Here is a 14,893-nt window from a genome sequence, read left to right on the forward strand (position 1 = left end):
GTTCAGTCTCTCCACTGGTTTAATTTCAGTCCTTTTTCTCATTTGCTTTTGCAGTGAGCAGAAAAATTGGGCAGGCTGCTCTTGCTAATATTAGGTAATTGACTTCATTTGCTTTTGTTTTTTAATTAGTCTTTGAATCTAGGAGGAAGGGAATAGGGCTGAAAGGGACTCAGGAAGTTGAGGTGTTTGGGAGCTCTGACTTAAGTAGAAATTGATGATAGCTAATGGAACTCTTCACCCAGAAATATAGTGGAATAAGGGACATTTTCAGAGGCAATACTTGCCAATTAATTTATAATAATTCCTTAAAGCTTATTAACCATTTACATATAATTTTAAGTGATTGTTCCTTCAGAGATACTCTCTAATTCCTCTTCCTTATATAAACTGCTTTTTAAAATGTATGTAACTAGTTTAAGTTGTTACGGGTAAAGGTAATCATTGGAGTTTTGTGGTTTTTTCCCTTAACTTCCTAGTATATGAGCAATGTCGATTCTTGGTGCAAAGCATGTGGCGAGGTAGAACTTCCCTCTGAGCTGCAGGATTTAGAAGATGCGATTCACCATCACCAAGGAATATATGAACATATCACTCTTGCTTATTCAGAGGTAAGTCATTTGTTGAACTGAAGTTTTTGTGGCAATATTATTGTTTTTTCCCACATCCTCAAGAGTTTGAAAATTAAAAATTATAAATAGTCTGGGAAGAATCTTTAGGACTCAGAAGGGCAGTTCCTAAGAGAAGGTGCTTCCTTTGCTTTAGTCATTGATATTGTTCTTTTAAATCTGTTGTTGCTTAATTTTAACTTAAGTAAGCAACTAAACTGAAGTCTTAGGTACTTGATTTTTTATCACAAAATACATACATTTTTGTTGCTTAAGTCATTCTCATTTTATCAGTGTTCTCTCTAGGCTCTTGTATGTTGGAGAAACCATTTAATAAGTATTTGTTTAATAGAATTCAGATTTCTAATCCTCCAAACTAATACTTCCAAAAGAAAAGGTCTCATTTGAAATTTCTTTCTTTTCATAAATGCATAATTTTTTTCTCAGAATTAAACCTATGCAAATGAACAAATTATTTGTGATGCAGTTTTTCACTTTGGTCTAGAATGGATTCTCTTTCATATTAAGGCAGTTTATTTCTGAGCATATTCAGATCTGATATTTAAATGTGTATTTTTAAGTGAAATATATTGGTATGATGATTAGCATAGTGCCAGGCACATAATAAGTGCTATATAAATGCTAGTTTTATTATTAATTCATAAATTAGGTTAAATCATGCCAGTTCATATTTATACATAATTTATAATTAAGGTTACAAATTACTTTTTTTTTAAACCCTTAGCTTTCGTCTTGGAGTCAATACTGTGTATTGGCTCCAAGGCAGAAGAGTGGTAAGGGTAGGCAATGTGGGTCAAGTGATTTGCCCAGGGTCACACAGCTGGGAAGTGTCTGAGGTCAGATTTGAATCTAGGATTTCCCATCTCTAGGCCTGGCTCTCAATCCACTGAGCTACCCAGCTGCCCCCCTACCCCCAATTACTTTTTAAAGTTAAATTTTTCAAATATTATTACCTTCTCATCAATGAAAAAATTTAAGTGTAGAAAGTATATGAATTGCCCATAGTCACAAAGCTTCTTACCAGATTTCCATAGGCCAGGCTTAAACCAAAGACTTTTTACTTTTTGCCCAGTAGTCCTTCTAGAAAACATTGGAAATTTCAGAATTTATTTTTATGAAACTTGAAAAAATATATAAATCATTTGAATAATAATAATTTATACAAATCTATATCCTTAGGTGTCAAAAAGTTACTTCTGTGACCTAGTTTTATAGTTTCAAGACTCAAGGGTTTGAAGGGTAGAACTGCTTCCTGATAGTTCTGCATATTGCTCCTAGATATGTTTGCATTATATCCAACTGGGAAGAATGCTTTTCTAGAAATCAGAAGGGCACCTTGTCTCTCAGCATCTCTGATGCCTAGAGTTGTCACCCCCAAATTCCTAAAGGGAAAATGATAGGTAATTTCCTAAAACTATATATCTAATCTCCAACCACCCTTTTTCATCTCATGGTAAATTAGTTCTTCTTAAGAGTTCAGTCAAGCTACTCCAAACTCCTCATCTCTAACTAAGACCCAAAAAACCCCAGCTATCTGACTATAAACTAGCCTAAGTAATATGGATTACAAAAAAGGATAAATAGGAAGAACTCAGATGTTTTTGAGCCCTCACCTAAAGCCTGCAGTTGTTCTTAGGGATACCCAGAGTCCTAGGTGACCAAACTTTGGGTTTTACCTGAACCAGTGGATTTCGGACAGATGGATCTCAGGCAGATGGTCTCTGTACTTCAGGGAATAAGCAGTATACTCCAAGGGATTCTCAAACCCAGGAATCTCTAACCTTTCCACGAGATTAGGATTTCCGAAGGGGAAAATTGCCAGAGCAAAAGATCCTCCTTCCTAGCTCAGTCAAAGCCAGATTCAGTGTGACAGTTACTTTCCAGTAAAAACTCCCAAATCCTTTTCCCCTTGTCAGAATCTTTTCCCAGGGCTTGTATCCAAATTCGTCTCCTTTCCTCTTAAAGTTAATCTGTGACATTTACTCTATCCCTTACTTACTTCCTACAACATTAGAGCAAGTTATTAGAATGAGTAAGAATCTTAAGGTACAAACAAGTATTCTTTACTGATTCTTTCCTTTGCTCTTTTTTATTCTTTTTAAAAAAACTTATTTACCTTAATTTGGTCTCAAAAACTGGGCCAGCTTGTCCAAGGCCTTAGGAGATACTTGAAATAAAAATCTCAATAACTTATTCCTTAGTTATAACTTTTCTTTTAAAGGATCTTCTTTGTTATTGGTTCCTCTTGATAAGAGGGAAGATGTGTCTGATTTTGGTTTTGGGTTTTTTTGTTTGTTTTTTTGTTTTTTCTTTTGAGCCACAAAATCTCTCTAGTATTTGCTTAGTATATGTTGTTCATATAATGGAAAAATTCAACAGCATTGTCCTTCTACCCCCTTTTCCTCCTCCTCTATCCCCTTATAGAAGAGCATGAAATTTAGGAGAATGTTACCCAAGGCCTACTGATGCTTGAAAGTGGAATGTAGCTTGAGGAATTAAGAATTCCAAGAATCACTGTTTCTTTTTCACAATTCTATACCCAAATAAAATAATGTAACTTCTCTGGTTCTCAGTTTTTCCAGTTGTTACAAAGAGTGAAGGATCATTCTTTTCTTTGCCTATTAGGAGCACTGCTCACTTGCTGAGAATAGAACATATTGCCTGACTTGTATTTCAAGTAGTCGTGACATTGTTGGAACTATTCAGTCATTCCTGTGACCAGTGGTATATTTTTATGAAATGCATGGCTGTGGTCAGGGCCAGGAATGTGGTCTGTTGCTGTGGAAATATGCTTTTGCTCTGAGAGAATATGAGGGTCAGAGCTGGGACCTTCTCTTTGTTATTCTCAACCACTTTAGGAACCAGCCCAGATTGCAAACTGCCCTTGTGATGTGTAATAAAGGTACTATGAAAGTAGAAATTAATGTTATTGTTATTAATATTACAATCTTTTTAATCACTTTTCATTTTGAAATCAGTTTTAAGATCACAAAGAAAATGGGACACCTAAATATGGGCCATATGTCTATCTACCTAGGAAGTGGTCTACCAAGATTTTTAATTAGTGCAGATAGTTTAAAATGGACAGATTGACTAGAAATATAAAAGGTTCTTTGAGGTTTTAAGCCACAAATTGTCAGCCTACAGATATATTTACAAAGAAACCATAAGCCCCAGAAGACTGTAATCCATCCTAGAAAGATTGACAAAACTTTACATGGAACAGAATAAATTGCTTGAGCTCTTTTTTTGAAGTGGTCTCCCTTTTTTCTTAAGCTGTTCAGGGTTCTCACTATGTGGCGGAGTGAATTCATTGACTATATGAATCATGGAATCAGAATGTTAGGTCCAGAGAAATTAGAGATTAGCTAGATCAACCCCTTCTTTTTTGTAGATGAGGAAATACTCAGAGTTGAAGGCAAATAACTGCCTTTTATTTCTAAGTAAAGTCCTTGTAAATTTAAAAAAAAAAAAGGGTGGGGGGAATGGGGACTTGAACAGCATTTCAATTCAGCTTTTTTTGCTTCTAGTGTTTTTGATGGTAAAAATAGGAAATAGGAAGCCTTACCAGTAAAATTATTTTTTTACATAAAGAACTACATTTACTCTGTTTTAATTAGACTTGTCCATGTTGCTCCTGTTTATATTTCAACAACAGGAGCATATCTGAGTCTTACAAACATTTGCTTGCCTCAGCTTGCCAGATTTGGAGTACTTGGTCATCTAGATGGGTAGAGCAGTATACACAGAAAGTGAGGATAACTATTAGTTTTATTTTTTAAAAATAATTTCTTGATGCATGAAAACAAAAGAAAATAAAGAGCATTTCTATCACTTCCTCCCCCTAAAGTCATTCTTTTTAAAATAAGGCATAGTTAAGCAAAACAGTTCGACACATTTGATTTGTAGTTTTAAAGATAGTTATGAGTTTAGCTTTGCTTTTCATTTGCTAATGAAAAGTAAATATTTTTGTAGAAATATATTTCTAACTATTTCTTATTTATAAAATCATGCTTACTACATTAAGCCCCACTCATATAACTAGATTAAAGATTCCAATTAGATTATGTGAAAATCATTAAACGAGACAAATTATTCATTAAAAAGCATTTACCACTTTAAGGCACAGAGAGAGCGATATCTAAGATTGAGGCAGGAGACTAACCTCAACTTTTTTTTTTTCTTAAACCACTAAAACTCCCATAAAATTAGACAATGCCAAGAAACATGGGTTTTCATTCCTGATCTGCCACTAACCTCCTGTGAGACTTTGAATAAATCATTATACTTCTCGGTTTCTTTATCTATAAAATGAAGGAGTTAGGCTGGCAGGTCTTTAAAGGCTTTCTTTTCTGACATTCTGTGGTTCTTTGTAACTTTGGGAAGCTCGTACTCTGTGCCTCCATTTCTTCTTCTGAAAAAAAAAAACACACTAACTTACCACATGCCTCAACAGGACTTTGTAAGGTTTAATAAGCTCCTTTCTACAAAGTCTGTTGTGTTTCTTAGCTTCAAGGCCCCGTATAAATGTATGATGATATTATTATTGTCATTAGGATAGGATAAAAACAAACAGCAAAATATATGAGTCATCCTAATCATTAGCTTTGTAATGTTACACCTCTGTTATGGATATAGACTCTCTTTTGCCTTGATAATAACTTTATAAACCAATTATTTTAATGCCCCATCAAACAAAGCAGTCTAGCATTGGATTTAATAGATTACACTCAATCTTTGGCATAACATCAGAGCTGGCAAGTTTCAAAAACAGTGGTTGTTTTTCTTTTTCCCATCTCCTTCTTCTTTTAAAAGACCTCCTAGTGGTTGAGCTGTTTCCAAACTTGCAGCGTAATAGGGAAGAGGAAAAAAACAAACAAACCGTGAAATCGACCTGTAGCCATTACACAAGAGTAATGCTATGTGCCCATAGGAGATAACTAAGAAAGCCTCTGGAGGTAGCTTTCAAACACTCTCCTAATTTAGTCTATTTTAGTTACTGCAGCTAGGTGGGGCAGTGGGTAGAGTGCCAAGCCTGGTGTTAGAAAGACTCCTCTTCCAGAATTCAAATCTGACCTCTGACACTTATTAGTGGTGTGACCCTGGATGAGTCACTTCACCCTGTTTGCCTCTGTTTCTTCATTTGTAAAATGAGCTGGAGAAGGAAATGGCAAACCACTCCAGTATCTCTGCCAAGAAAATCCCAGATGGAGTCTCAAAGGGTCAGATACAACTGTACAAAAACAATGAGTGCCTAGAGGTGGCACAGAAGAGATGAATCCCTATGGAGGAAGATGAGCAGGAACAGCATAGTCTTGTTTTGTGTGTCAGCAGAGTTCATCTATGCAGAAAGACTGAATTACAGATCCAAATTCTAAACATTTATTCTCAAAACTCCAATTGCAGAGGGGCCAGAAACATGAGGGGCAGACAGTTTGCCTTCTACTCTACTGCCTGTATTGCCTTCAGTCCAACACTGTAAGGTATTTCAGCTGTAAGAGAACCTTTTGACAATTAGATCCAAGCCTGCATTATTAAATTAACTTTTTAGAGTGGATACTTCATTCCATATCTTTCAACCTTTCACTATTATTAATTGACTGCTTTCCTGACTCTGGGGCAGATCCAAGAACTTTGACCATCTTATCTCTCACCTGGTAATGACCTGGGAGATCCTTGAATGCCATCCTATCCTCACCATCTGAAGCTTTATCAGAAACACAGAATGAAAAAGGATTTTGTTAAACCAGAGCTGGGGAAGAGAGTAAGAGCACAGTCAAACCAAACACAGAATGAATATTAAATTCTGTGCTTTAAAAAGAAGCTGCTGCCCTGACCCCATGTCCCCACCACCACCCCTCTCCCCCCAAAATAATAAATATAACAAAACACTAGAAAACTCCTGCCCTTGGACAGCCAGTGTGCGTCTCTTGTTATGCCACTTGCATCTCCTAGGGATTTCTTTGTTCTTTTATTCTCCCTCACTTCCCACAAAAAAAAAAAAAAAAAAAAAAAAGGGAACTTGCTATTTTCCCAAGAAAGGTTAATTTTTATTACTTACATCTTCCTAGTGTCAGAATATTTTGCTCTTACTCAGCATTCTTTCTCAAATGACTAGAAACTCCGTTCTACCTTTGGGATATCATTGATTAGTAGCAACCACTCTTTGGGATCTAAAATGTCAGATTCAAACCAAACAGACTTACCTGATGTCCATACAGATGCTTATGTCAGGTTTAGCTATAGCCAGAAGTCTTTAGTGCTGGTTCCTGTTCTTAGATAATTATGAAACTTTGATACTCTGTAGATGAATATGTAGAGATTCCTGCTAGAGTCAATTAAATCAGATATAATCTAGTAGCAAGTTTCAAGGTGCAGATACCAGAAGCAGAAATTAGCAAACTTGGCAGGGAGTTCCCTTGCATTTTTATTTTATCATATACTACAGAAAAAATAGCAAAAAGTTATTACTGCCTCAGGCAGCTTGTGGTGGAGTGGATAGAGCACTGGGTTTGGGATCAGCAAGACCTGTGTTCAAATCCACCCTCATACACTCTAGCTGTATGATTTTAAACACTATCTGCCTTAGTTTCCTCAGCTATAAAATAGGGATAAAGATATAAAATGGGAATAAAAATAACACCTGCCTCTTAAGGTTGTTGTGGGGACCAAATGAGGTAACATTTGTAAAATGCTTAGCACATGCCAGGCATGTAGTAAGCACTATATAAATGCTAGTTTATTATTATTCTTTATTTACTTTTCATTAAAATACTCTAATTAGTTGCTCACTTAGATTCCAAACACTTGTTTTCTCTTAACTGTTGAAGGCAATATCTTTTGACATGTTAGGACTACTTATCACATAGTTAGGTACTTTTATTGCTTTAATTAATCTGTGAATTTTCTCTCTGTTTAACTGTAAATAATGTTTTTGATTTGGTTTATTTATATTAATTTTTTTCCATGATTCATGTTTTCTTCCTCCCCCTTCCTAGAGCTGACAGGCAGTTCTACTGGATTACACATGTATTATCACTCGAACCCATTTCCATATTACTCATTTTTGTAAAAGAGTAATCCTTTAAAACCGAAACCCCAAATCACATTAAACAAGTGATAAATCACATTTTCTTCTGCATTTCTACCTAGAAGAGTTCTTTCTCTCTATGTGGATAGCTTGATTTCTCATAAGTCCCTCCGGATTGTTCTGGATCATTGCATTGCTATTAGGAGCAAATTCAGTTACATATGATCATTTCACAATATTTCACTTTCAGTGTACAATGATAACCCTGGTTCTGCTTATTTCATTCTGCATCAGTTTATGGAGGTCTTTCCAGCCAATATAGAAATCAAGCAGTTCATCATTCCTTACACAGTAGTATTCCATCACCATCACATACCACAATTTGTTCAGCCATTCCTCAATCGAGGGATATCCCCTCATTTTCATTTTTTGCTACCACAAAAAGTACAGCTATAAATACTTTTGTACAAACAGATCCTTGACTGAGTTTTTTTTCTCTCTTTGGGATAGAAACCCAGCAGTGGTATTGCTGGATCAAAGGACATGCCTTCTTTTAAAGCCCCTTGGGCATGATTCCAAATTACCAACAATGCATCAGTGTCCCAATTTTGCCACATCCCCTCCAACATTTATTATTTTCCTTTACTGTCATATTGGCCAATCTGCTAGGCATGAGTTGGTACTTCAGGGTTGTTTTGATCTGCATTTCTCTAATCAGAAGGGATTTAGAACATTTTTTCATATGATTATTGATAGTTTTGACATTTGGCTATTTATAAAACATATAAAATTTAACTCATAGCATCTTATTCACTTATTACAAATTAATGGCAGAAGGCTTACTATAATAACAATTAATATGGAATTTTCTGGCTTTTTACCTTATAAAGATACCTAGAAACTAAAAACACTTTTTGAAACTAAGTCAACATATCTTGTTTGAGTCCATCAGAATTTACTTGGCAGTAGAGTTAAGACAGTCCTAAAACACATCATGAGCTTTTATTAATTGCTTGGGTTAAGGCTTTTGTTTAAATTGTATGGAATTCACTTGGCTTCCCTTTTTCTTTGAAATATCTCGTTCTGTTCATCTCTTTTTGGGATAGGCTAGCTTGAAGGACATTTATTTTTGGAATCTTTTCTTTTGCAAAATAGGCTGTAAGACAATAAAATAAATATATTTATCTTGGCCACTGAATACTGTTTTACTGAGGGTAAGAAAGGTTTTTCTGAGTTACTGAAACAGGTTATGCTAATCTTATTCACTTAAACTGTAACTCTGTTAGCACATTTACTTACAGATATTCCTTTGTGGAAAAGAATATATTCCTGAAAGGTGGTTTTTGAGGTTAAAAAATAAAAAATGAGTTTTTCCAATTTACTTATATTTAAAAATAAAAAATTACCCCCAATCCAAAAAAATTTTGGCTGATACTCTTTTTCTTTGTATCTCTACCAGCCGGCAATCTGTCAGGCAGTCAGTAAACATTTATTGTGTCAACTGTGTGCCAGGCACTGAGCTAAACTACTAAAAATACAAAGATTGACAAAAAATAGTCTCTTCCATCAAAGAGCTCACAATCTAATGGGGGAGACAACATGAAAACAACTATGTACAAACAAGATACAAAATCGGATAAATTGAAGATAATGAGCAGCAGGCAGAGACTACCAGCATTGCAGAGAATTAGGAGAGGCTCCTTGTCAAAAGTGAGATTGTAGTGGGGACTTGAAAGAAATCAACGAAACTAGGATTTGGTGATGAGGGCAGAGAGAATTTCAGGAGGTAGGATTTTGTTCAAGGAACAGGCCAATGTCACTGGTCACAGGGTATGTAGGGGTGAGCAAGGTATAAGAAGATGGGAAAGTGAAAAAAGACAGTTTCATTAAATCAGAGTAAATTTATATTGAACCCTCCTAGAGAAATATATTATTATAATTGTTTTCATTTCTCTAAATCCATTTAAGTTTTCACTGCTAAAGTAGGTATTGAACTGTAAACATCCTTGAGGAAAGAATGGTAAATGAAACTCAATAGTTACTTGAACTATAAAATCCCATGGCAATATGAAGGATGCCCTTTGCAACAGATATCGACAACTCTCCGATTGTGTGAGAGCCTCCCTCAGTAACTCCTTTCCTATTTGACCTCTCATCAGTGGACTCCTGGACTGGGCCCACATCTCAGTTATTAGGCAAAGGCAAGAGTTGGGCTCTTAGCGGCCAAGACAGCTAAGCAATCCCTAGAGCCACCCTCACAGTTAAAACCCCCAAAATTCTCCCACAAGGCTGGGGCTCCATGATCTGACATCCCCTACTCTTGCATTTGGACTAGGACAACGGTCGGCAACCTTTTTGGCTGTGAGAGCCATAAATACCTGCAGAAGGAAGAGGATGGAGGCGGAAGGCGCTGGAATATGGGGTGGGGGCTGAAGGGCCTCCTGGGGCACATCCTGGGGCTCTGCCCAGACTGGCCAGTCAGGAGGTGGAGCCAGATATGGCTGGAGAGCCATACGTTGCTGACCCCTGGACTAGGAAAAGTCAGAAAATATTCTGGGAGAGTCTTAGGCTTTCCCATTAGTGAAATATGTGTCCTTAAAGGGTTTTTCCATTTCAGTCATTTCTGTGACTTCTTGCTGCTGAGGCCACATCTCCATTCATCCTTCTCCTGGGTCAGCCATACTTTGGACCAACAGTCTTTTTCTTCTAATCATGTTTTGAATGGCAAACAGAGGATGATCACCTTTTATGAGTACAAGTTTACAGTATTGGTAGGGTAGGGCCAGGGAAGTGTGACATTCTAGAAAACCTTCTCAGAAGTGAGACAATTAATAGAAGAGGTTATTCTTGTTAGATTATCCTTTCAAACCTTCCCTGCATTTTCCTCTTTTCTCGACCTCATGTTTTTTTAAAGTGAAATATTCCTACTTATTTCCTTCCTTTAATAAAGAATCCAAACCCCTATAACATAGGTTTTCTGTTGTAAAAAGATCTGGCTAGAATGGAAAGAAATACATATTTAGAAAATACTCTGTGGCTTTCCACTGATCTCTTATTTTAGGCACATCATTGAAGTCTACTAAGTCTTATGATAACTTTCTTCCATGTTTGTCAGTAATCTTCATTATCATTTAGTATTGCCTGGAACATAGTAGGAACATCTGAAACTAAGGGCAGGACATCAGACCTCTTCAGTGGACCTAAGAATTATCAAAGTTACAAGTAGCTTTTGGTTTGTGTGAGTAAAAGGGATGTCCATGCCAAGGAAATCATAGGCCTTGACATTGTTATGTGATGATTTGCTATACTTACTTGAAATATCCACCTATGTGTCTAAATCTGTGTTCATCTGCTCTAATGAGTTCTCTCCTTGAAGTACCGGCTATGGACCAGTTTAGAATCAGTTGCCATGTAATTTAAGTAGATTTAAGTCTTTTAAAGAAAGAATAATATGTGCGAACTTATTAATATTTACACCATCCTATTCATATAGATCAATATCTAATAAATGTTTCTGATTGTCAGTTATGCTAAGGTAAAATGATAGCTCTCATTTTATGTTATTACTCTGGTCTCTTGTCATCAAATAACCGATAGAAAATTTTATTTTTTCTGTAGAAAGATGCATTTAAAGAGAAATGAAACTTGCCTGTATACACATATTTTTAAGAAAGTACTGCATGCTGAACAGAGCCCTTAGCATTGAAATAAATGCTAAATTTATTCCTGGGCAGGTAAGCCAAGATGGGAAATCACTTCTTGACAAGCTTCAAAGGCCTTTAACTCCTGGGAGTTCAGATTCATTGACAGCGTCTGCAAATTATTCTAAGGCTGTGCACCATGTTCTTGACGTCATCCATGAAGTTCTTCACCATCAGAGGCAACTAGAAAACATCTGGCAGCACCGGAAGGTTCGTCTGCATCAGAGGCTTCAGCTATGTGTTTTCCAGCAAGACGTTCAACAGGTCAGTGGTTGGCATGACCTAGGTCTGATTTATTAAACTTGGAGTGTTGTGTGGTAGAAAATAAAGATAGTGATAAAATACTGAGGAATGGCAGCAGGCATTGTGGCTAAAGGACTGGGCTTGGAATCAGGCAAACCTGGGTTCCAGTCCTGCCTCAGTAACTTAATAGGTGTGTATAATTCTTAGCCTCTGATCTTTAGTTTCCTCCACATCACACTGGGGACCATAATAGTTTAGAGGTCACTGGATTATAGTGAGGATTAATTGAGATAAGTTTTATAAAAGTACTTTGTAAACTTTAAGACACTTTATAAATGGAAGCTATTATTGTAAAAATGCATCTCCATTTCCAATGTGATATTACTAATTATTGCAAAGTACAATAATACTGCTATTTGACACTAGTATGCAACTTTATGGGTTATAGTTGACTTCCCCCATCCCTGCTGAAAACTGTTTATTAGGATTTCAGTAATTTCTATTGCTTGTCTTCTTAGGAAAATTCCATACAAATGTGAGACAATTCCTAATTAGTTATAACAACATATATGTGTGTGTACATATATATCTATGTTTTACAACATATATAATTATATATTGTGTGGTATATATTATTCTATAGCATATATTACTCATTATATACATAATAAATATAAGTCATAATAATATATTATATATACAACATATATTAGCACTAATAACTGTTGTGTCTGCATGACCTCTGCCTACAGCTGCCTTTATTGGCCTGCCCCCTGAGCCAAGAGTCATCCAGCTAGGTGTAAGGGGTAAAAAGGTGTTTTGGTTGGGTGAATATTAAAAGGTTTGGTCTCCAGGATTAATCAATCCCCAATTAAAAAATAACCTCAAGTCAAAATTACTTTTATGGAAGTTTACTTACAAATGAGAAGAGGAAGAGAAAATAAGAAAATGAGAGAAAGGGTAGGGTAGGATAAGTAATCTAACACACAGAGTAATTTTCTCTGGCCCCTGGTTCAACCCAGGCAGATTTAACTAGTCCTTAATCAGAGAAGGCTGAGCCAAGAGTCCCTGAGGCCTTAGGGCCAGGGATGAATGAAGCAAAAGCTCCAGACTATGGTACTCTCTTGAAAGGAGAGTTCCTTCACAGATTCCAGGAAGATTTAGTCTTTAAGCTCACCATGTGTAATTCCAAGGGAGAGATTAAGAGCAGTCTCACCTAGTGTAAGGTCTCAGCCAGTGCTCCTCCAAGTCCAAGACACGAACAAGAAGAGAGCTATGGGAAGTTATCACTCTCTTTTAAAGGGGCTTTTTTGGTGTCACTTCCTATGCCTTCCTCTTAGTTTACGTGTCCAGTCACAACAGATGCTTTTCTTAGGACTGCCCAGGAGGCAGTCAGTAAATTCTGATTTGTCACTCACTCTAGCCTGTATCAGAGACCTGTGTCACAGACCTCCCAACTTGTGAGTTAAGTGGGGATGTTCTCACCTTTGGTGATTAAATCTAAAGATGGGCAGGGCAGATTTAATTTCATTATCACAAAGGCAAACTGAGAAAATCTAATGGAGGAAGGGACATTGTTAGTGCAGATGGAGAAAAGGTCAGGAGGCTACTTTGGGCATCATGCATGGCATGAGTGAAAGCACAAAGGTGGGAAAGTGAGGCATAAGTCTGGGATAGTTGGAGCGCAGGAGACATGAAGGGGGAATCTTAGATTTAAAATTGAAAAAAAGCCTCAGTGAGCCAAACCCTGCATTTGACAGATGAGGAAACAGACCTATCTAGAGGTGAAATAATTTGCATGAGGTCACACAACAGAATGTGTCACAGCTGAGATCTGAGCACTGGTACCTTTAAAGCAAATCTTTCTACCATGTCCTGTGAGATAAGTGTGGCAAAGAGGGCAAAGGGTGCTGTTGGAAAAGGTCCTGAAAATCCATTGAAGGTAGTTGATCTTTGTATTGAAGGCAATGAGAAGGCATTAAATATTTTTGAATTGAGGGACAATTAGATGGCTCAGTGGATCAAGTCTGGTGGTGGGAGGTCCTGGATTCAAATAAGGCCGTGGACACTTCCTTACTGTGGGACACCACCACTCCCAAGCCCCCAGCTCTTGCCACTCTTCTGCCTTGAAACTAATGCACAGTATTTATTCTAAGACAGAAGGTAAGGTTTGGGGGGTTTCTTTCTAAGTTTTCAAACAGAGTGGGAGAAAGTGTTGAGAGATATGCAAACAAAAAAATAATTTTGAGGTACTGTGTAGATGGAGTTCAAGAGAGATATGGTAACTGTAGTCATCTGGGCAAGACCCCAGGAGAGCCTGTAGCAGAGTGCTGGAGGAAAGGAGGGAAGGCTGGGGACAGATGCAAGAAATGTTAATAGTGGACTTTGTGGAGGATTTGACACTTGATTAGGTGTGGGTGGTATAAGGATTAAAATTGTGGTTTTTGACTCAGTAAGAGAGTTATAAAGTAATATTGTGGTCACTGATTTTAAAATTTTATAGCTTAAGTCAAAATGATTTTTAGCAACTTTTATTTACAAAGAGGTGGAAAGAGTGAAAGTGTGAAATGTAGATAAAGAGACAGATTCTGAACAAGCCTACCAGCCCTAAGAGCTTCTCTGGAAAAGTGAAGCCCCATTCAGCACCCTGACAGGAGGCTTCCTCAGGTCTCTCTCTCTCCTTGTGGAGGCTTCAGCCAGAAGTCCACCAGCTCAGCCTCCTCCAAAGCCAAGGCAGGAATCTCAGCCACTCACCCAGCAAGCTGAGGCAGGATCCAGGGAAAAGGTCTCCTCCAGACAGGCTCACCAAGGCAGAGTCTGTGATTGAATCCTCCGTCTGGGCTTTTTAAAGCAGTTTCCTTGATGTCACTTCTTGTCACTCCCCCACTTTACAGGAACCAATTGCAGTCTGCCAATTTGCCTAGCACTGCCAGGGGAGGGGGGGCTGAAATTCTCTTTCTACTATAATAGCTAGCTACCTCTAAAAATGAAATTCATAATCAAATTAGTTTATATTAAGGTAAAATATACATGTAAATATGTATTTTGTTTTTTATATGAATATATTATTTTTATTATGTATTTATTATTTAATTTAATCTAGAATTTAATTTAAAATTAATTTAAATTAACTTAAAATTTAAATTTAAAACATTTAATTTAATATATTTATTATTAATTGTGTTATGAATTATTTAAACCAATTATATTAATATATAATATGTGTTTTACTAATGTTATTAGATTATATATTGTGTGTATATATGTATTTTATTTTTAGAGGCGTAGGGGGG

The 14,893-nt window shown here is 36.7% G+C and overlaps 1 protein-coding gene across 1 annotated transcript in view; it reads left to right on the forward strand.

Annotated features, from left to right (window-relative positions):
* TRIO (trio Rho guanine nucleotide exchange factor) overlaps window positions 1-14,893 on the forward strand; it is a 515,315-nt gene that overhangs the window by 251,144 nt on the left and 249,278 nt on the right. The window contains exons 8-9 of the mRNA XM_044665522.1: window positions 477-608; window positions 11,391-11,621. Coding sequence (XP_044521457.1) covers window positions 477-608; window positions 11,391-11,621 — 363 coding nt within the window. The remainder of the gene's footprint in view (window positions 1-476; window positions 609-11,390; window positions 11,622-14,893) is intronic.

The sequence above is a fragment of the Gracilinanus agilis genome, chromosome 1, assembly GCF_016433145.1.
Source record: "Gracilinanus agilis isolate LMUSP501 chromosome 1, AgileGrace, whole genome shotgun sequence".
Lineage (NCBI taxonomy): Eukaryota > Metazoa > Chordata > Mammalia > Didelphimorphia > Didelphidae > Gracilinanus > Gracilinanus agilis.